Source organism: Oncorhynchus mykiss, chromosome 18 (genome assembly GCF_057628025.1).
Source record: "Oncorhynchus mykiss isolate SJ-2025 chromosome 18, ASM5762802v1, whole genome shotgun sequence".
NCBI classification, from domain to species: domain Eukaryota; kingdom Metazoa; phylum Chordata; class Actinopteri; order Salmoniformes; family Salmonidae; genus Oncorhynchus; species Oncorhynchus mykiss.
The window spans coordinates 28,130,289-28,153,321 of record NC_143039.1 but is presented as its reverse complement, the minus strand read 5'-3'; the positions used below and the strand labels follow the sequence as shown (position 1 = coordinate 28,153,321).

The 23,033-nt window shown below is 45.6% G+C and overlaps 1 protein-coding gene across 1 annotated transcript in view; it reads left to right on the top strand.

The window, feature by feature from the left end:
• The window catches only part of LOC110497093 (sodium channel protein type 2 subunit alpha), a 30,017-nt gene extending 10,810 nt beyond the window's left edge, over window positions 1–19,207 (top strand). Inside the window, 21 exon segments of the mRNA XM_036952242.2 lie at window positions 1,284–1,347; window positions 2,313–2,454; window positions 3,106–3,312; window positions 4,104–4,367; window positions 4,600–4,941; window positions 5,194–5,329; window positions 5,787–6,025; window positions 6,712–6,885; window positions 7,166–7,522; window positions 7,758–8,303; window positions 12,776–12,911; window positions 13,226–13,380; window positions 13,815–13,988; window positions 14,341–14,463; window positions 15,397–15,672; window positions 16,402–16,455; window positions 16,662–16,799; window positions 17,179–17,283; window positions 17,518–17,788; window positions 17,909–19,069; window positions 19,072–19,207. Of these exon segments, the coding sequence (XP_036808137.2) occupies window positions 1,284–1,347; window positions 2,313–2,454; window positions 3,106–3,312; window positions 4,104–4,367; window positions 4,600–4,941; window positions 5,194–5,329; window positions 5,787–6,025; window positions 6,712–6,885; window positions 7,166–7,522; window positions 7,758–8,303; window positions 12,776–12,911; window positions 13,226–13,380; window positions 13,815–13,988; window positions 14,341–14,463; window positions 15,397–15,672; window positions 16,402–16,455; window positions 16,662–16,799; window positions 17,179–17,283; window positions 17,518–17,788; window positions 17,909–19,069; window positions 19,072–19,106 (5,099 nt within the window). The 3' untranslated portion in view covers window positions 19,107–19,207.
• Window positions 19,208–23,033: the final 3,826 nt, after the last annotated feature.

The window sequence follows — 23,033 nt, the reverse complement described above, 5'->3', positions numbered from 1 at the left end:
AAACGACTTTTAATGACTCCAACCTAAATGTATGTAAACTTCCGACTTCAATTGTGTATATATGTATATATATACATATACTGTATATACTGAACAAAAATATAAATGAAACATGTGACAATTCCAATGATTTTACTGAGTTACACAACTGAGTTACACATGCTAACTAGAATAGAGCACTTGGCGCTAATACAAGAGAGTGGAGAGGACTATACTATTTCAGCAGAATTTAGTTGGTTAATTTGATGCAGTCAAGTCAGTCATCTATATTTTGGTTCAGTACACAGTATATTAAAGGACACCTTCCTAATATTGAGTTGCACCCCCCTTTATACAATATATACAATATATACAATACAGTATATAATGACAATAACAATTATTTTAATAAAGTGCTTTTGTTTATTTCACTTAAAGCACTCAACCACTGGGCCACAGCGTATTGTTTGCTTAATTCATAAATCTTAATTTTGTACAAGTTTGAAAACCCATTAAGATTATTTGCTAAATCTCTAATCTTTTAATTCAGTTTCAAACCTCCCTCCTATCTTTCCTCCCTGCCAGCCTCCCTCCTCTCTTTCCTCCCTGCCAGCCTCCCTCCTCTCTTTCCTCCCTGCCTGCCTCCCTCCTCTCTTTCCTCCCTGCCTGCCTCCCTCCTCTCTTTCCTCCCTGCCTGCCTCCCTCCTCTCTTTCCTCCCTGCCTGCCCGCCTCCCTCCTCTCTTTCCTCCCTGCCCACCTCCCTCCTCTCTTTCCTCCCTGCCTGCCTCCCTCCTCTCTTTCCTCCCTTCCTGCCTCCCTCCTCTCTTTCCTCCCTGCCTGCCTCCCTCCTCTCTTTCCTCCCTGCCTGCCTCCCTCCTCTTTCCTCCCTGCCCGCCTCCCTCCCCTCTTTCCTCACTGCCCGCCTCCCTCCTCTCTTTCCTCCCTGCCTGCCTGCCTCCCTCCTCTCTTTCCTCCCTGCCTGCCTCCCTCCTCTCTTTCCTCCCTGCCTGCCTCCCTCCTCTCTTTCCTCCCTGCCTGCCTCCCTCCTCTCTTTCCTCCCTGCCCGCCTCCCTCCTCTCTTTCCTCCCTGCTTGCCTCCCTCCACTCTTTCCTCCCTGCCTGCCTCCCACCTCTCTTTTTTCCCTGCCCGCCTCCCTCCTCTCTTTCCTCCCTGCCTGCCTCCCTCCTCTCTTTCCTCCCTGCCTGCCTCCCTCCTCTCTTTCCTCCCTGCCTGCCTCCCTCCTTTCCTCGAGCGCTCCTCAACATATTGACTGATTGTTCCTCTCTCTGTTCCTCCTTGTAGGTAATTACTATTACCTCCTCAACCGCAGGGACGCCCTCCTCTGTGGGAATGGCAGTGGAGCCGGGTGAGACTTGACAACATCCTTTATTTACATAGCCAATTACATTCACCAACCCAGCCTCAACACGCATACGGAATTACTGAGCACGATTACATGCGCACAATAAATATGATTATTGTGCACTGTCAGATGAATGCAATAGTTTGATTAAAACCTTTACGTGCTTTGCAAGAAGAACGGTTTACCTAATAATCATGTTTAAATGGACACATCTGAAAATCAGCAGACAAGATAAACGTTTTACAACACTGAACATGTTATTTTTTTGCAAAGGTTATTTGATTGAGTTTGGACAAATGAAGTTTGTTTGTGAAAAATATTTCTAAGATGCATCCTTTCAGTTTTTCCGAACTCACTTCCCTCACGCATGCTTCCGGTCCTGGCACATGCACAGATCAAACACACAGCTGGAAAGGCCGATAAAGCTGTTTACACGTCCTAATAATTAGAAAGATTGCTCAGAAAACCAGGTGTTTTAATCAACTTTGACCTTACGCCGATTAAGATAATCAGATGAAGGTGTTTACATGACTAATGCCATACTCGGCCTTCTGCCATAATCAGTTTAATATCGAGTTATTAGTGTGCGTGTAAGCATACTCACTTGTTTCCTTAACACTTAGGCATTGACGACATGCTAACTAGAATAGAGCACTTGGTGCTAATACAAGAGAGTGGAGAGGACTATACTATTTCAGCAGAATTGACTAATTTGATGCAGTCAAGTCGGTCTAATAAAAACGAGTGCCACTTACAGTGGATAGAGTTAATGTAGTCAGGCAGATCTTAGTGAATCAAATCATATTCAGTGTACAGTTAAGTCGATCGAATGAAAACCAATGCTGCTCAGTGGACGCTGTAAATATCCACTGTATCGCTCTGTACTGTACAAGTGGCTTGTGGCAGTGGTTTAGTGACCACCACATGGTTGCTGACCTGTGTGTTCTGTATGGGGTTCTTCACCTCAGGTTGTGCCCAGAGGGATTCACATGCATTAAGGCGGGCAGGAACCCAGACTACGACTACACAAGCTTCGACTCGTTTGGCTGGGCCTTCCTGTCCCTGTTCAGACTCATGACCCAGGACTTCTGGGAAAACCTCTACCAACAGGTGGGCCAAAGCTATTGGTTAGAAACAAAATGTCCGCTCACTGTTTGCTGATCTGATATGCTTGACCCCCTTTTAGTGCTTTTTCATTGAAATCCCCTCCCTCTATCCCTCTCTCTCTCCCTCCCTTCCTTCTATCCCTCTCTCTCTCCCTCCCCTCCCTCTATCCCTCTTCCCCCTCCCTCTATCTCTCCCTCTTTCCCCTCCCTAACTACCTACCTCCCTATCTCTCTCTCCCTCTTTTCCTCCCTCCCTCCCTCTTTTCCTTCCTTCCTCCCTCCCTCCCTCCCTCCCTCCCTCCCTCCCTCCCTCCCTCCCTCCCTCCCTCCCTCCCTCCCTCCCTCCCTCCCTCCCTCCCTCCCTCCCTCCCTCCCTCGCTCTGTCTCTGTCTCTGTCTCTCTCTCTCTCTCTTACTCTCTCTCTGTCTCCTTCTCTCTTCCTCCCCCTCTCTCCCTCCACCATCCCACTCTCTCTCTGTCTCCTTCTCTCTTCCTCCCCCTCTCTCCCTCCACCATCCCACTCTCTCTCTGTCTCCTTCTCTCTTCCTCCCCCTCTCTCTCCCTCCACCGTCCCACTCTCTCGCTCTCTGTCTCCTTCTCTCTTCCTCCCCCTCTCTCTCCCCCCGCCGTCCCTCTCTCTCTCCCTCCCTCTTAGACCCTGCGAGCGGCAGGGAAGCCCTACATGATCTTCTTTGTGTTGGTGATCTTCCTGGGTTCCTTCTACCTGGTCAACCTGATCCTGGCTGTGGTGGCCATGGCCTACGACGAGCAGAACCAGGCCACCATAGAGGAGGCAGCCCAGAAGGAGGAGGAGTTCCAGGCCATGCTGGAGCAGCTCAAGAGACAGCAGGAGGAAGCATTGGTATTGGCTGATTTTCTGCTTGTGCATTTGCATGAGAGAGTTTGACTTTTTAAAAATAATTTGCATTTGAGTCATTACGCAGACCATCTTATCCAGAGCAATGACACAGTAGTGGGTGCATACAGCCAAAGTCCTCCCTGTCTTTCTCTGTCTTTCCCTACCCTGCCCTCTATTGCCCTTCTCTCTTAAGTCCATAATCCTCTCTTACATAAGTATGTTTTGGTGCTTGCTTGGTGTCAAGCTTCTACAGACAAGGGTGCTCCATTACTATGGAAACAAGAGGTAGATAGAGAAGGAATAATTACTCTGTGCGGTATTGGTAGTACAGTATTAGCTTCCGTGGAGGGAGGGAGGTTCCATCTGCTACACATAATTTATTATTTACAATAACAGCTTGACCAGCAAGTGTCCAGCAATACAATAATAACAAAAACATGGGTATCACGAAGATGTTATATACTGAGTATAAGCATGGTTGCTTTTGAAAAATGAATGACTTTGTCTTTTTGTTGTAGTAAATTAATCCACAGTTATTCAGGTTTTGCAGGGCTTGTAATTAAAGAGCAATTGGGTTGTTCACTTGCTTCCGGAACAGATAACCTTTTAATCTTTGACAGTTTCGTTAGGAAAACAGTCCGTTTGTGGGACAAAACACAGGCCTCCATTTTTAGAAGTTCTTTGAAGATGATTTGGGTATTTTTGTGTTGCCTGCTGCTCTGCTCTGTGCTCTGTCCACCAAAGACGGGTGGTGGTTGCCGTGACAACTGTGCTTGTGTGTGATTGGCTGTCAGGTTGCCGCGGCAGCAGCCACAGAGAGCCACGGAGAGTACAGCGGGAGAGGGGGGCCCTCCTCAGAAGCCTCCTCAGGGACCTCCAAACTCAGCTCCAAGAGTGCCAAGGAGAGAATGAACCGTCAGAAGAAGAGAAAAGAGAGGGGCGAGCACAAGAAGTTCCACAAGTCCGAGTCGGAGGACAGTATCAAGAGGTTAAGCTTCCGGTTTTCGATAGATGCCAACCGGCTGTCCTACGAGAAGAGATGCTCCTCACCCAACCAGGCGAGTACACAGTGAGGGGAAAGGGTCATTGTCTTAGTCACCATTGTCCTCATTACCATCATCTTCCTCATCACTCCACCGGGCGGAGTGTCCACTGAGTCACTCCAATCATGTTGATCTCCCTTCTTCTGTTTCATCGTCTCCATAACCTCCAACCTCCTCCTCTTTTTCAGTACTGATACCTTTCTCTCCTCTCCCCTTTCTTTTTTTCCTCCCTCTCCTCTTCCACCAGTCTCTCCTCAGTATCCGCGGCTCCCTCTTCTCCCCGAGGAGGAACAGCCAAGCTAGCCTGTTTAGCTTCCGAGGCCGCGCCCGCGATGTTGTCTCCGATAACGACTTCGCCGACGACGAGCAAAGCACGTTCGAGGACACCGACAGCCGCCGCGGCTCCTTGTTCGTGCCTTGCCGTGTCGAGTGCCGCTCCAGCACGGTCAGTCAGACTAGCCTGGCCCCTCAGCGCGTCCTGCTGCCCGCCAACGGCAAGATGCACTGCACCGTGGACTGTAACGGCGTCGTCTCGCTAGTGGGAGGGACCTCGGTGCCCACCTCGCCTGTAGGACTGCTCCTGCCTGAGGTGAGCTATAATTTTTATCAGTCCAGGCTCCAAATATTATTCATTTTCTTTTGATTGAGCCAGATGACCGGGTTTGCACTTTTGGGATTATTCAGTTGGTTCCATTGCCCAGCTAAAGTATTTGACAGAAAATAAATACTATTTGAAGTGAACCCAACATTGTTGGTTTAGTCATGGTTAGGGTCAGGAGTCCCTTACAGGCCACCTAGTCCGTACACTGAATAACTCTTTCAGATGTTTCTTTGTCTCCAGGGGACGACCACTGACTCTGAGATGAGGCTGAAGAAGAGGAGGTCTCGCCAGGCTTCCATGGCCTACCTAGATGAACCAGACAGAGCCAGAGCCAGAGCTATGAGTGTGGCCAGTATTCTCACCAACACCATGGAGGGTTGGTGTCACACCAAGTTATTAAATAATATGTTATTATACCAGACCGATGAACCGAACATCTTGAAGCCTACAACAACCATTATAATGTGTTTGCCATCAATGAAGTGTCCTCCTTAGCATGATAAAAACATGATAGCACTTTCCTGAAAGTTAACTATATGATATTTGATACTTCTTATACGTGCTTATAACAAGTCATAATGCCTTAAAGCCAAAATGTGGACATGTATACATACCAACAGGCGGCAGGTAGCCTTTAACCACTAACCAAAAGGTTGTTTGTTCAAATCCATGAGTCGACTGGGTGAAGAATCTGTCTGTGCCCCTGAGCAAGTAATTTAACCTTAATTGCTCCTGTAAGTCACTCTGGAGAAGAGCGTCTGCTAAATGACTAAATCTTTTTTTTTTAAGGGGGGGGAATGACTCCAAAATGTGTCTGTTTTAACCCTTTCCAGAGCTTGAAGAGTCCAGGCAGAAGTGTCCACCATGCTGGTATAAGTTTGCCAACACCTATCTGATCTGGGACTGCTGTCCTATGTGGTTGAGTTTCAAGGGGATCGTCAACACGGTGGTGATGGACCCCTTCGTGGACCTGGCCATCACCGTCTGCATCGTCCTCAACACCCTGTTCATGGCCATGGAACATTATCCCATGACCACGGAGTTCAATCACGTCCTCTCTGTCGGGAACTTGGTAAGTGTTCGATATTATTGACGTAAACTTGCAAGGCTTTTTCGAAATATCAAGCTGTTAAAGAGAGACTGTCACTAGGATGGTTTTCTCCCCTAACAGCCATTTCTAATTGTATATTTTTTTCTTCATACAATACATCAATATATATTTAGATATTTTTTACACCCAAACCCTTCACTCAGCAATCTATGTCAAATGAATTGTGAAATAGAAACACAGATAAATAAATGCCTTACAGAGTACATCTATTGAACAATACTTCACAACACATACATCAGAAACAGTTACAAATGATAGAGATCCATTCATGGATGTACAGGTCTGGTGGATAAGAGTTCAGCAATGTCCGCTGCTGCTTTTTTCATTTCTAAGGAATTTGTACGGAAAATCTCTTGCGCCTGATATAGCTTCTCCTCAAAGTCACACATGGCATCTTCCAAATCATCAATCTGTTATTTTTCACGGTTTCATTGTCTAAGTCTATTTTAAGAAGATTCAGCCATCAAGTTGGCCATATACTATTGAAACTGTATACAAAGATGTACATCTATCCACTATCCATAGGTCCAAATATGTGTGGCTAGCCAAGCTTAACCCACACACTACCCACACAACCACTAACACTCAGTCTATGGAAGTATTTCTAACCGTGCTCAAATCTAACTACTGTCTCTGTCTCTGTGTAGGTGTTTACAGGCATCTTCACGGCTGAGATGTGTTTCAAGCTAATCGCTCTGGACCCCTACTACTACTTTCAACAGGGATGGAACATATTTGACGGCATCATTGTCAGTCTGAGTCTGATGGAGCTCGGCCTGGCCAATGTAGAGGGCCTGTCTGTGCTCCGGTCTTTCCGATTGGTGAGATCCCACTTCTGACACCAGTTTCTCCCGAGTTGATCCTGTCAGAGCAGATTGTGTACCCTCTAGTTGCCACATTTCTACAGGAAACATAACTACCCCCCCCCCCCCCCCCCCCCCCCCGCCTTAGCTGAATGACAGATGCCCTTTCTTTTACGTACTCCTTGATACAGTGCTAATATTCATCTTCATCCTTTGTTGATTGATGCTAGCTAGATAATAATACCGTGGTCACAACCAGGAACAACAAAACTCCTCATGTGATTCTTCTTGTCAACAGTTGAGGGTGTTCAAACTGGCCAAGTCTTGGCCCACCCTGAACATGCTGATCAAGATCATCGGTAACTCGGTGGGAGCTCTGGGTAATTTGACACTGGTCCTAGCCATCATCGTGTTCATCTTCGCCGTGGTGGGCATGCAGCTGTTCGGCAAGAGCTACAAGGAGTGTGTGTGTAAGATCGCAGACAACTGCCAGCTGCCCCGCTGGCACATGCATGACTTCTTCCACTCGTTCCTCATCGTGTTCCGGGTGCTGTGTGGGGAGTGGATCGAGACCATGTGGGACTGTATGGAGGTGGCTGGCCAGAGCATGTGCCTCATCGTTTTTATGATGGTCATGGTTATAGGGAACCTGGTGGTAGGTGTTTTTGCTGTTAGTCATTGTATATCCCAAAATCCCCATACCTATGGATGATATCACTCTACTTGTGATAAATCTTTCTTGGTCAATTTGTGTTTGACACTGGTGCAGCAAATATGTTTTAAGCCTACCCATATTTAAGTGATATGCAATTTTCAATTTGAACTGAATCTCCATATTAACAACTGAACCCAGATCAGAATGGACTCCTTTCCTCCCTCTGTCTCTACAGGTTCTGAATCTGTTCCTGGCCCTGCTGCTCAGCTCCTTCAGCGCCGACAACCTGGCGGCCACGGACGACGACAGCGAGATGAACAACCTGCAGATCGCTGTGGGCCGCATCCAGAGGGGCGTGGCCTGGGTCAAGGTGGCCATCCGCCAGGTTATCCAGAGCCTGTTCCTCGGGGGCGGAGCCAACAAACGGGTCAAGGGGGAGTCACTGGAGGGGGGTAAGACCCTGGACGAGCTCCACAGCTCCATCAATGGCAAGGGGGGCAACTGCATCTCAAATCACACGTTGGTCGAGATCAGTAAAGATCCGAGTGGGGTCTATCTGAAGGAGGGGAACGGGCGGCCCGGAGGGGGGTTGGGGGTGGGGTTAGGAGACAGTACGGAGAATTACCCAAAGGAGGAGTGCAACTACATGTCGTTCATCCACAACCCCAGCCTGACGGTGAGCGTGCCCATCGCGGTGTGCGAGTCAGACTTTGAGACCGCTATCACAGAGGACTTCAGCAGCGACTCGGCCTCCGAGGAAATGTCGATGGGCAGCAAAGAGGTAAGAGGTTTGACCAGAGACCCCTTTGCTGCTCCGTTAAGTAGCAACGAGCACAGTCACATCACATATTTTAATTGTGGTATCTTTGAGTGGTGTCTGTGTTAGTTTTGAGTGGTGTCTGTGTTAGTTCTGAGTGGTGTCTGTGTTAGTTTTGATAGGTGTCTGTGTTACTGGAGGTGCCCTGATTTAGCTTGAGCTTAAGCAGAGTGAGCGCTTTTGGGACTATTCCATTGGTTTGCACTTTTGGGACAATTCCATTGGTTTACACTTTTGGGACGATTCCTTTAGTTAACACTATTGGGATTGTTCCATTGGTTTACTAGTCTTGTGAACCAGAACTAACCGTGTGTGCTCCCGTTACGTGTCATGTGTAGTGAAACCGAATGTGAGCTCAGGAGATCAGGATGGTTGAACAAGGCTTATTTGTTTACACCTTTTGGACTATTCCATTGGTTTACACTTTTGGGACTGTGCCATTGGTTCCATTTTGTCAGGCAAGCTAAATACAGCGTTTTTTTTGTCATATGGGTTTGACCAAGGTCTGCTGTGTTTGACGTAGATCTGTAAACAGAATCAGTGGTGAAGTGGAAGGGAAACGCACATAATCGGCGTTCACACACCTTTTCATCTTGCCAGGCGTTTACCGACCTAAAGTAGAAAAATGCATTGAAAATATAGGCAGCGCTACTTTGTTCACCGATTCTTTTTTACCACTACACATCAATGGATAGAATCTGAGAAGTCCAGACTTTCCAGAGGCAGTTACCAGCTAGTTGTTTTGCTGACTCATGTGGGTGTTCACGGATGTGTGTGGGTGTTCACGGATCTGTGTGTGTTCACGGATTTGTGTGGGTGTTCACGGATGTGTGTGGAGGCTCACGGATGTTTGTGGAGGCATACGGATGTGTGTGGCGGCTCATTTCTCACACATTTAATCCCTTTCATTAGAAATCACACCAGAGAGATTTTAAAATATCCACATTTTTACAATAGACTGTAAATTAAGGCCGGAAGACAGATAAAGGACTTAAAATATCCCACTCACTGGCCCACACACACACACACACACACACACACACACACACACACACACACACACACACACACACACACACACACACACACACACACATACACACACACACACACACACACACACACACACACACACACACACACACACACGACATTCTGGAGCAGATGTTGTAAATACGATGTGTGTCTGCTTCGAAGACATAATATCACGTTAGGCTAGGAGGGTAAGCCTTCTGGGCTCTGTAGCCCCGCCCCCACATCTCCAGACCAGAGCTAAGGACAGGGAGTGTCGCCAACCTGCCCCCAGCCAACTCCTTCAGTTATTAGAGAAAGCTAGCCTGGTCTGTTTCTGGCCATGACTCTCCATGCAACAAATATGGATTAGATGCCAGCTACTGATCCCCCTTCTCCCTTATGAATTAGTCTATTTATTTGGGAACGGGATCATAAACCGTGTGTGTGTGAGTGTGACTTTGTGCTATGAACAGTACAAGGTCAATTGTCGTCCTCACAAACTGTTTAATCCTATTCTATATCATCCCAGAGCCTTGTCTTCTAAAGTGTTTCTCTGTGGATAACCTGTTTCCTTATGTGCCTTGCAGCTGATTGATGAAAACAGACACCGAGGTTGTACTGTACATTATGAGCTGGCTTTCACGGTTGTATCACTCTACCTTGCTTAACCCACCGTTTGTTATTGCAGCTGTGTTACAGACGCTCACAAGGTTGTCAGTGAGAGAGAGGAGACTTGTAAGACCATTTTATTCTACATAGCACTAACCATGAAGACTGCCTATGCCATTTTACAGAACCAACCAATACTTATCTTGCATCTTTTTCAATGGATTGCCAATTTTTTTGTTCTCTGCCTGACTGCCCTCCCCAACTGCTTCTGTTGTCCCTGGCCTTTCTTTTCTTCTATCCCCCTTCATCTCATTTCTTTATTTCTAGTTTGATCATCAGGCTTTTTTGTTGTAGTTTCAACACCATTATGAATGAGCTGCATCCACTTTTCAAATTGATAGGTGAAGTCATGTGACTTGTTTTTGCCTCTGATTTCCTTGCTTGGTTTGTATTGATTGATTTTGGAGGTGATTGGCATTGACCACCCCCCAAGATTGAGAAAAAATAACAGAGAATGAATGAAGAGAGAAAAGGAGGAGTGGAAGAGACAAAGATGAAAGGAATTAATTTTGCCCAAAGTACTTTAGGGTAAATTCACGAGGGTTACATGTTCTTCCTGTATAGATCTAGTGAATATTTTGGAGTCTGAATATTAGTCTCTTTGAACCCCTGGTAGATTTGCGGTTGCACAGTCAGCCATACCATACTGAACTGATGCAGCAATTATAGCAAACACCGAAGTGAAATCAAGACGCAAATTACATATTGCCTTCCAGAAGCATGGCAGGAGGGCACCCTCAATTTATATATAGCCTTTGCCCTGAACAGAGAGAGAGAGAGAGAGAGAGATGGCAGGGAGAGAGATTGGAAAAGAGAGAGAAGGAGAAGATGTGTGAAAGAATAGAGAGAGGGAGGGAGATGGAAAGGACGGAACAAGCAGGATGAGAAAATGTGTGAGACAGAGGGAGAGATAAAGGAACATAGAGAGATAGAACATGTGTGAGAGAGGTGTATATATATAGAGACAGAGAAGAAGGAAGAATTAGAAAACATGTGAGAAAGGGGAATATAATGTGTGAGAGTGAGAGAGGTATAGAGAGAGAGCGCCACTGATCCTTCTGGAACATTGCGCATCTCGGGGCGGGAGGGGCGTGGAGGGCAGCATGCTTCCATCATTCCCACTACATATTAGCTGGGTCCCACGGCAATCAGACCTGCTGCACTGTCGAGTACTGATGGCATGTTACTTCTCTGTCTGCCAGCCAGACGCCCCAAACTCCTGAAAACAGGACAGGCATTCCACCTACAGAGCTAAGCGAGGCCTTCTCACCATACAGTACACAGAACACTGTATTGCATCTTTTTATGTTTTATTTAACTAGGCAAGTCAGTTGAGAACAAATTCTTCTTTACAATGACGGCCTACCCCAGGCAAACCCTAACGACGCTGGGCCAATTGTGCACCGCCCTTTGGAACTCCCAAATGTAACGGATGTGAAACGGCTAGCTTAGTTAGCGTGGGCGCTAAATAGCGTTTCAATCAGTGACGTCACTTGCTCTGAGACCTTGAAGTAGTAGTTCCCCTTGCTCTGCAAGGGCCGCGGCTTTTGTGGAGCGATGGGTAACGACGCTTCGTAGGAGTCAGTTGTTGATGTGTGCAGAAGGTCCCTGGTTCGCGCCCGGTTTAAACTTATACTGTTACACAAACAGTTGTGATACAGCCGGGAATCGAACCAGGGTCTGTAGCACTAAGATGCAGTGCCTTGGACCACTGCGCCACTTAGGTGCCCAATCAGCATGTAGATTATATATTTATATATAAAAATATCTCTAGTACTGTACTATGGATAACTTGCATGGAATGCAGGCTCTAATGTCAAAGTGTGCATTATAATCCAATGATTATCCTGCCAATAGCAAAGAATAAGGACAGTAGTACTAGTCATCCCCAGAGATCCCTCCAACATTATTTCCTCTTGGAGGGACATTTCCTCTTAGTCTCGAGTGGATAATCCTGTTAGAGTACCCCATTTAGCTGTGTCTCCCCTGTATGTTAGCATGGTCACACTGCGTCTAATGTTATATTAGTATTCATTCTATTGTTATTATCTGATAGCTCCAGACCGCATGCTGTCTTGTAAACAGTGCACAGTACTGGGTTTTGCTGGTTAGCTAATGTGGTAATACCCATTTAAACAGAGACCGAAGCTTGTGCTTTTCTTAAGGATGTTTTCATGTCAATGAGGAAAATGTTCAGTGTTTCGGGGGAGGGAGGGAAGAAGGGGGAATTGATTCGCTATCGTCTTTTGATCGATGGGGCTATCCGCCACTCAAATGCTAAATCCTGGGTCATTTTTCAGTGGACATGAAAATCCGTCAGCCCACGTTCTCCTGCTTGTTTTCCGATTTCAGGATTGGAAATGCACTGGAATACTGCATGCCCCCTTCGACTGTCTGAGCCGATTTCAAACATACCCACAGTGCATTGTAACACCAACCTCTCCCTGTAGCATGTATTGTTGCTACCGGGTGCTGTATACTACAGTGTGATTGGATCTCACCTGATCAAACTGATCTCAAGCCTGTAGGTACTTTTGATCGACCCTGCATGTAATGATGATTACAATGATGAAACGAGTATAACTCTGACTTTAAATTTAAGCCAAAGTCATGTCTCCCGTCCAGACCAAAGTATCTGGTGAGACTACTGTACTGTTACAGTCCATGACAATGGAGAATGAACCATTACAAGAATCTTAAGAACTCTAGTAGCTCAGAAGGTTGTCTCTCCCCCCCCCCCCCCCCCCCCGCAGAAGCTCCCTATAGAGCCCCAGAACCTTATCTCGTCGGAGGGCAGCTCGGTGGATATCGGTCCCCCGGGAGATGGAGCTGAGTCAGTGGAGCTGGAGGACGAGGAGTCAGAGAACCCAGAGAACTGCTTCACTGATGGTGAGGGAGGGAGGGGCTGGGGGAGAGGACGAGGAAGAGTGGGGGAAGAAGGAGGGAAGGGGGGGAGGGAGAAAGGGACTAGTGAGAGGAAGGTTTGAGAGAGACTTTTCCTTTCACACATCAGAAGTAGTCTAGAGGGAATTCCGAGCTCTGATAGATAGGAGGGACTGTTTGAAAAATGGGAGGAGAAGTTTCTTTCAGGCAAGGACAATGCATTATTTTATCTTCTCTCTCCCTCTCTCTTTCTCTGTCCCTTTGTCTCTCCCTCTCTCTTTCTCTGTCCCTTTGTCTCTCCCTCTCTCTGTCTCTCCCAGACTGTGTGCTCAGGTTCCAGTGTTGCCAGGTCAACGTTGAGGAGGGCAAGTGGAAGATGTGGTGGACTTTGAGGAAGACGTGCTTCCTCATCGTGGAACACAACTGGTTCGAGACCTTAATCATTTTCATGATCCTGCTCAGCAGTGGCGCTCTGGTGAGTGGCTGCTGCTCACCTGGCCTGTGTAATGTTGTACCGCTCCTTTAAGGAAAGTCAATTAAACGTGGGCTCGAGTTGTCTTTACATCACAATGGGAGTGTCAAATAATTACAGTCTGCTTACTATGATGTAGAGTGAAGATGAGCTTTATGGCTTCTTGGTTAGCCTGACACTTCTGTTTTGAACTGAAAACTGAAACGTTGATTGGTCGGAGTGTAGTCATCAGTAGGGTTGAGTCCGGACAGGGAAAACTCTGATCCATATGCATAACTAGGGCCCAGAGAATTTCCTGGTCATGTCTTGTGTTCAGAAAAAACTCAAAGCTCTACAATTTACCAAAAAAACACCAACCTATGTGACTCAAAACACTTGACAAGCATGACCTTAGTCAACTATCTGATGCTTGATTTCTTGTTTGTGTCTCCGTGTAGGCGTTTGAAGACATTTACATAGAGCAGAGGAAGACCATTAAGGTAGTGCTGGAGTACGCAGACAAAGTCTTCACTTATATCTTCATCCTGGAGATGCTGCTGAAGTGGGTGGCCTACGGATTCAAGAAGTACTTCACCAACGCCTGGTGTTGGCTGGACTTCCTCATTGTTGATGTAGGTATTTGCTGGAGTTGTATGCAAACTCCGTACACACACGATGACCTTGAACACGCTTTGTCAGCAGATGAATTCAAATCTAAGCTTTGGATAGCAGTGTAGAGTGATTTTATTCATTTTGTGATTATCCATTTACCAGTTGGAATGAATGGAAATTCCATAACATTTTTTACCCATGCACCACACATAGTTCTCCTGCAAATGCCTCTCCTGACATTGCTTATTTTTCTCTCTCTATCTCTTGCTCTCTGTTTTTCTCTCTCTCTGTCTCTGTCTCTGTTTTTCTCTCTCTCTCCCTGTCTCTGTTTCTGTCTCTCTGTTTTTCTTTCTCTCTCTCTCTCTCTCTCAGGTGTCTCTGGTGAGCTTGGTAGCCAATGCGTTAGGCTACTCTGAGCTGAGTGCCATTAAATCTCTACGAACCCTGCGGGCCTTAAGACCCCTGAGGGCCTTGTCACGGTTCGAGGGCATGAGGGTAAGGTTTACTGGAGAACATGTTTCTTGCTGAACTGCAATCAGAAAGAGCCTCTCAAGCAGCTTTTAGGATATTTGTTATGATAAAGTCCACTGCAATTGAGTCTTTTGAAAATAACTAAATGTCATAACTAAATGTAACTTATTTTAGGAGACGAATGCCTTGTTACATTTGACATCTTGTAGCATTCTTAGCCGCAGTCCTTTTAAAATGGCTGAGGCTTCTAGAAGGAGGAAAATAGAAACCAGTGATGTATTTTAAATGGACGCATGCCTGTGGATAGAGCTGGATTTCGAGATACGTCTCTCGTTGTGTGTATCTGCGTGACGTTCTCCACATTGTGTCGATAGATTCTAACATTGCTCTGCCTCGATGTTGCTTGTGTGGGGCCTTTTGATGTGTAATTATTTTTCTTTGTGTGTCTTTTCATTTACAGTAAAACACTTGTTGTGACTTCATCCTGACTCTTCTAAGGTTTTTTCTGTTTTGCTTTTTAACTTTTGAGTGGTTAAATGTGCTCTGTCGCCACTCCTTTGAAAGAGCGTTTCCTTCCTTTTCCTTTCCTTAAATAGTTAACTGTCAAACTCTTGTGGTAGTGCTTGTAACATGCTTTGTACTGAAAATAACAAAGTGAAAATACTGTACACATATTCTCATGTGTTCCTAAACCTTACACAATATTTCAATATTACCACCGCTATTCACCCTCCCTATACATGATTATATTATTATAGCATATGTTATCATCTATGGTAACCAGAATTCTTGGATAAGCCTAGAAATGCATGTTTTCTTGAGTAACAAGTGTGTGCATTTGAGCTTCAACTTTATCTCACTCAACACATTGTCACATTACTTTCTAGTCCTATCCAGAGAAACCTCAGCGAACCGGTTTGACCGAGCCCTCTAACCGTGTCATCTGTGATTTGACAGGTGGTGGTGAACGCCCTCCTGGGTGCCATTCCGTCCATCATGAACGTGCTGCTGGTGTGCCTCATCTTCTGGCTCATCTTCAGCATCATGGGCGTCAATCTGTTCGCAGGGAAGTACTATCACTGCGTCAACACCACCAACGACGAGACCTTTCCCATCGAGGTGGTCAACAACAAGAGCGACTGTCTGGCCCTGGCCAATGACAGCGCCCGATGGAAGAATGTCAAGATCAACTTTGATAATGTCGGGGCCGGGTACTTGGCCTTGTTGCAAGTGGTGAGTGGGACAGTTGTCTGTTGGCGTTCGGGAAGATTATGCTTTAAATCTGGTTTAAAAGTGTAGTTATTATGAAACATGCATAAAATTTTCATTTACACTGAGTGAACAAAGCATTAGGAAAGCCTGCACTTTCCATGACACAGACTGATCAGATGAATTTTAGTGTGTCAAGAACTGCAACGCTGCTGGATTTTTCCCCCTCAACAGTTTCTCGTGTGAATCAAGAATGGTCCACCATCCAAAGGACATCCAGGCAATTTTGACACAACTGTGGGAAGCATTGGAGTCAAAATGGGCCAGCATCCCTGTGGAATGCTTTCGACACCTTCTAGAGTCCATGCCCCGACGAATTGAGGCTGTTTTAGGGACAAAAGGTGGAAGCAACAATATTAGGAAGGTGTTCCTAATGTTTTGTACACTCAGTGTATATACCGAATGCCTGTATGGTGGTCTTGTTTTTGACTTTCTATGCTGCTTTTGTGCTTTCAAATCAGTGTGGAGTATTTTTTTTGTTTTCGAGACATAGCTTAGCACCTTTCACAGAGTATTGTGACTGTTCATTTAATATTTTCCACCTGCTACCAAAATAGCTCTCCTAAACCAAAAGTAGTGGAGCGGAGCCTGACTGCAAGGCTGCAGCTAGGGAACAGGGAAGTCAGATGTAAGTAACCACTCAAGTGACCCCTCAGAGAGTAACTCATTCTGTTCTCTGTTCTCTGCTCCTAGGCAACGTTCAAAGGTTGGATGGACATCATGTACGCAGCTGTGGACTCTCGTAATGTAAGTGTTTCCTTGGGGCTCTGGTCATGGTGAATGGCGGACAGTTTAAAGTCAGGTTGACTCTTGCATTTAAGGTTTTGAGTTGACATTTCTTTATTGGAATGTTGGTGTTTCTTCCCTTAGGAATGTCCTGTAAATAAGGGTTTGACTTGAATATGTGCAATGATTAAACGTTTTGCTGTATATCTTTCTTGTTTGTGTTTCAGGTGGAACTTCAGCCCCAATATGAACAGAACCTCTACATGTATCTGTACTTCGTCATCTTCATCATCTTTGGCTCCTTCTTCACTCTCAACCTCTTCATTGGTGTCATCATTGACAACTTCAACCAACAGAAGAAAAAGATACGTATTCTGTAGTGAACAGGTGTTCGTGGACAGTGTTTTGTCAAACCCGCTGCTGGCTGAGAGATTATTCTAAATATGGCAGGCATATGAGTTACACACACACATTCCAGTCGCTAAGAGAGTTGACACTGTGAATGCAGTCTCCGTGATACGGAGACAAGAGGAAAAAGAAAGAACGTTCAAGGAGGAAGAGGAGAGAGCGTAAAATAGCCTGAGAGAGATATCGAGAGGAGAGGGATGAGGGAGGGAGAGATCTGAAAAGCGCGCCTAGCCCTGAGCTAACAATGACTGAAAGAAACTTGAGGGAGAGAGAGAGAGAGACGCTTTGGGTGTACGTGTGTTAGGTTTTTACCAGGTTTTGTGTTGTTCCCTTTACTTTGGAGGTCAGGACATCTTCATGACAGAGGAACAGAAGAAGTACTACAATGCCATGAAGAAGCTCGGCTCCAAGAAGCCCCAGAAGCCTATTCCCAGGCCAACGGTTTGACACTGATATTGACACCTATTGATTTTACAATAACCATACAACCAAGCAGTAGCTCAAATATTTAAGACGGATTAAGAATTCATATTTAAGACGGATTTCTCAAAATAACAAAAAATGTCAAATCAATATTTATTTTGAATTCTCACAGTAATGCTGATTAAATGTATTTCTATCGCTCTCTACCTCTCTCTGTATCTCTCTCTCCCTTCATCTGCCTTTCCGTTCTAGAATGCATTCCAAGGCTGTGTGTTTGACTTCGTAACGAAGCAGGCTTTTGACATTGTCATCATGATCCTCATCTGCCTCAACATGGTCACTATGATGGTGGAAGAGGATGACCAGACACCAGAGAGGGAAAAAATCCTCCACTGGATTAACTTTGTCTTTATAGTGCTCTTCACTGGGGAGTGTACGCTCAAAATGATATCCCTCCGCCATTACTACTTCACCATTGGCTGGAACGTGTTTGACTTTGTCGTTGTCATCCTTTCAATCGTAGGTAAGAACCCTGACTCTTCATAGTCTTTTGAATCAAAATGTAGCATTCAGAATAAATGTTTGGAGTTACCGAGAAATTGTTTGTGTTAAATTGGTGTGGTTTTTGTTTCTGTCCTTACAGGTATGTTTTTATCAGAATTGATTGAGAAGTACTTTGTTTCCCCAACGTTATTCCGAGTCATCCGACTTGCCAGAATCGGCCGCATCCTCCGTCTCATCAAGGGCGCCAAGGGCATCCGGACGCTTTTGTTCGCCTTGATGATGTCACTTCCTGCCCTGTTTAACATTGGCCTCCTGCTTTTCCTGGTCATGTTCATCTACGCCATCTTCGGCATGTCCAACTTCGCCTACGTCAAGCACGAGGCGGGAATCGACGACATGTTCAACTTCGAGACGTTCGGCAACAGCATGCTTTGCCTGTTCCAGATCACCACGTCGGCGGGCTGGGACGGCCTCCTGGCTCCCATCCTCAACAAGAAGGAGCCTGACTGCGACAGCCAGATGGAGCACCCGGGCACCTTGTACCGGGGAAACTGCGGCAACCCGCCAGTGGCCATGTTCTTTTTCGTCAGCTACATCATCATCTGTTTCCTCATCGTGGTCAACATGTACATTGCCGTCATCCTGGAGAACTTCAGCGTGGCCACCGAGGAGTCGGCCGAGCCGCTGAGCGAGGACGACTTTGAGATGTTCTACGAGGTGTGGGAGCGCTTCGACCCGGACGCCACGCAGTTTGTGGAGTACGACAAGCTGTCGGACTTTGCAGACGCTTTGGACCCACCGCTGCGAATGGCCAAGCCCAACCACATCCAGCTGATCAAAATGGATCTGCCCATGGTCAGCGGGGAGCGCATCCACTGCCTTGACATCCTGTTTGCCTTCACCAAGCGTGTCCTGGGAGAGGGTGAAGGCTTGGACCTCCTCCGGGGCCAGATGGAGGAGCGCTTCATGGCCTCCAACCCCTCCAAAGTCTCCTACGAACCCATCACCAGTACCCTGCGGCGCAAGCAGGAAGACATGTCTGCCTTGGTGATCCAGAGGTCCTTCAGGCGCTACCTGGCCCGACTCGCCCTGAAGAAAGCAGCAGAGCTCTACAAGGAGCAGCCTAAAGGCAGCGTGATGTATGAGCTGGAGGACAAGGAGGTGCTGGTGATAGGACAGTTCGCGGACAACTCCACCTCCACAGAGAAAACGGACATTACGCCCACCACCGCCTCGCTGCCTTCGCACAACAGTGCCACAAACTTGAAAAAGGACCAATATGAGAAAGAAAAGAGGGAGAAAAAGAAGAGAGAGATCTGAGAGAGCAAAATAAATAAGCGAACAAAAGGACAAATGATGAGTACGAAGACGTTTGCTTTGAAGAAAAACAGTTTTACAGATTTGGAGGACCGATGTATGCTAATGTGTTGGTGGAGAGGGTGTGGTGGTGTTGGGTGCTAGGCCAAACTGATGTGTAGCTAGCTGAGGCCTGAGAGCAGGATTGGAGCCATTTAAGGGGACTGTTCCAGGGGGTTACATAGTAACAAGGCAGGGGAAGATTATTGTTATGTATCACTGCCAGGAGTAAGTGAAAGACGGCGACTCAAAATGCCGTTGCGTAACCGCTTGTGATTTTCTGTTGAGTGTTACTATCTGACACACATGAGTATACTGTGAAGTTTTCTGTAGCGAGTGCTGCTGCTACCATCATACATCCAGTGTCTTGAATAACGGTCGCCGTGTTACTTAAGGTTCTTGCATTTTTGTACAATTTCATTGTTTTTTTATGGTAAGGAATGTGTTATTGTGTAATTGTGAGAATGTGTCCACTGCTTTTCACGGTTGTAAAAACACCATGTACAGCAAAACTCAGCGACTAAACAAATCCATGTTCCCAATACTAACGCCATATGTGTTTTGTTACTCCCAGAACTATTTGTTCTCAGGCAGCAGTTTTCGTGTATCCCTCTGGGAATAAGTAGGCACTGTATATGTAACTAACCGGGTCTCCTGCACACCACAAGACTGTGCTAGCCCGCTGAGGTAAGGTCTGAGACTTAGCTCGGGGGAGCTAACCCAGGTCTTCAGGTTACTCATCACGTGAACGTTACATTATGCACAAACTAATCATCGGTGACACTTGGTAAAGATATATCTCGTACTATATCTCGTACATCTATATGAATGGCTGTTGTTCTCCCCTCGCTGTTTCTATGAACACGCCCACGGCCACAGAGATCCTGAATGTATGTCAACAGATTCATTGAGAGGGATTCAATGAGATCTTCTTCATTTTCGTAGACATTCATTGTCACAAAGCAATGTGTCCGACAGATGTATTTCAATATCTCTCTCTATCTCTCCACTCCTTGTTTCTGTCGAAACACTCGTGTAAAGAAAGATGACTAACAAAAATATAATAAAGGGAACACATTGATGGTCTTTTTCCAAAGATGTCTAACTCCATTATAATACGTGCATATGACACCTGGCGTTGAGTTTAGCACTCGTCTGTACTCCACACTGTACTCATAGTTCATGAATGATTTTAATTCAAAGCCTGATTCTTTCAAGCGTAGTGATTTGGTTCGATTTATAAATAGTATGGTGTCCTATATGGACCCACAGTATGCATAACACTTCCATTTGATGTAAGAGCACTTTTTATCTTCTCATGGCCACGCCCCAAAGGGTATTATGTGAGCGTGCGCGCGCGTGTGTGCGTCTGTGTTTGTGTGCAGACATCTCTCTGTGTGTGTGTAGCTACTGTTGCTTTTCAAATGAACTTTTAGGTTGCCATTTTTCTACAACTTGTTTTACATTCTGCACACATTGACACATGAAACACTTGTATGGTCCACATTTCTGTAGATATGAAAAATAAAGCAATCGGCGGCCATTTTCCCTTCAGCTAGTGTGTTAGTGAAGGGCATGCAGGTCAGGACTGGTATCAGCTCATCTGCTAACGTGAATGAAAACATTCAAAGGAATAAAGGACACACCTGTTACCTTTCTCTTTTAAGCTGTGCTCTATCAGAAAGTATGACGATGGCTGGATGTCTAGTTGACGGGATCATCCATGTGGTTGAATTTCATGCTACACTGAAATGTAAATGTGTGACGAGGGACATTTTTGTTAGGACCAAAGATGTGACCACAAAACACAAAATCAAGATTTCCAAAATAAAACCGATTTTGGAAAGCATACTTTGTACACAGAATATTTTCAATCAGATGAAACTGTTGCGCTATGCAATCTATTGTTAGCATGTTGAATGGTCAATAGGCAGCAGGGAGACATATATCAGCTGTATACAGAGGGAGAGAGATTGAGATTACCCCCATCCTTACACCCTCAAAACACTTTGCTGATTCTGCCGCCAGATTCTCCCCTGCTGTTGCTTGGCAACCTTACATCACAGCTCCCCCGCTTTTGATTGATCAGTAGTGTCTCCCAACTGCCTACCCACAATACCTTGCAGCGAGCAGGCATACCCTTCCCGACCCCTGTCCTTCCCTCCTTCCCTGCATCAGAAAAAAAACACCATGATCAGAAGCCATGGAATACACTTGTTATGCTGTACAGTATTACAGTATATGCATAGTATCAATGACCTGCCTTCATATCCCGGTGCTTTAATCCATACAAGTCCTTTGTGTGCTCAGCACCTGCTGTAGTGGGGGTCTGTTTGAGTAAATGTTGGTTTAATACACACCCATGAGCAGTGAGCCATGACAAGGTCCCCATTCAGGAACAGATTAGCCTGTGTGAGGTGGGAAGACAGGACCACCTTATACCCTAACCTGCCTGCCACCAAAGAGAGGACTCCATAAAAAATAAGGTCAGTGGCTCCACCTAGAGGTGGGGAGACACATGACCAGTCTGGGTAGCACTTCTGACTGATTTCAAGGAGATTTTCAATAAACATGTTCTATGAGTGCTTGTTGACTGGCTCAAATCATGCAGTAGGCTGAATTGATGTGCTCAATTAAGTACTCAAATTATGTCATTATAGCAGGTTATTATGTCTGTTGAACTCTTGAGAATAATTTCCATGATTACCTAGAAATAGTTGCTCAGCAACAGCACAAATGAGCAATAAACAACCCCCCCATAGCAAGGGAATTTTGGTTTTGTCATCAAGTTCCATTGAGTCAAACCATATAACTTGTTATCATTTATTGTATTTGTATTATGTAATTTTAATAATGCAATAATGATTATTTCAATTTTGTTACTGAACTCCTCATTAAGCCATAATTTAGACATGATTAAATCTGTTGTAAACTATCCAGGTATAGAGAAAGAACACCAGAGTAGACTGACTGATTTGATAGTCAGTTTAAAACTAAGACCTTGTTCCTAATGTAGTTTATGAAATTTCTCAATTCATTACAATCACTACTTTCAAAGGTATCAACAAGAACAGAATCGTATCAGCTATAACTGACTTTATACTAAATAACAATACATGAAGTGCCTTCAGAAAGTATTCAGACCCCTTGAAGGTTCATAGACATTTTTGAAAAAATATTAAGCAAACTGAAATACCTTATTTACATAAGTATTCAGACCCTTTGCTATGAGACACCTCTTTCCATTGATCATCCTTGAGCTGTTTCTACACTTGATTGGAGTCCACCCGTGGTAAATTCAATTGACAGGACTTGATTTGGAAAGGTACACACCTGTCTATATAAGGTCCCACAGTTGACAGGATTATGTTGAGGGACCGATCTGAGGAAGGGTACCAAACCATTTCTGCAGCATTGAAGGTCTCCAAAAACAAAATGGCCTTCATCATTCTTAAATGGAAGAAGTATGGAACCACCAAGACTCTTCATAGAGCTGTCCGCCCGGCCAAACTGAGCAATCGTGGAGAAGGGCCTTGGTCAGGGAGGTGACCAAGAACCTGATGGTCACTGACAGAGCTCTATAGTTCCTCTGTGGAGATGGGAGAACCTTCCAGAACCATCCCTGCAACACTCCACCAATCATGCCTTTATGGTAGAGTGGCCAGACAGAAGCCACTCAAAAGTAAAAGGCATATGACAGCCCACTTGGAGTATGCCAAAATGCACCTAAAGACTCTCAAACCATGAGAAACAATATTCAACTCTTTGGCCTGAATGCCAAGCGTCACATCTGGAGGAAACCTGGCACCATCCATACGGTGAAGTATGGTGGTGGCAGCATCAAGCTGTGGGGGTGTTTTTCAGCGGCAGGGACTGGGAGACTAGTCAGGATCGAGGCAAAGATGAAC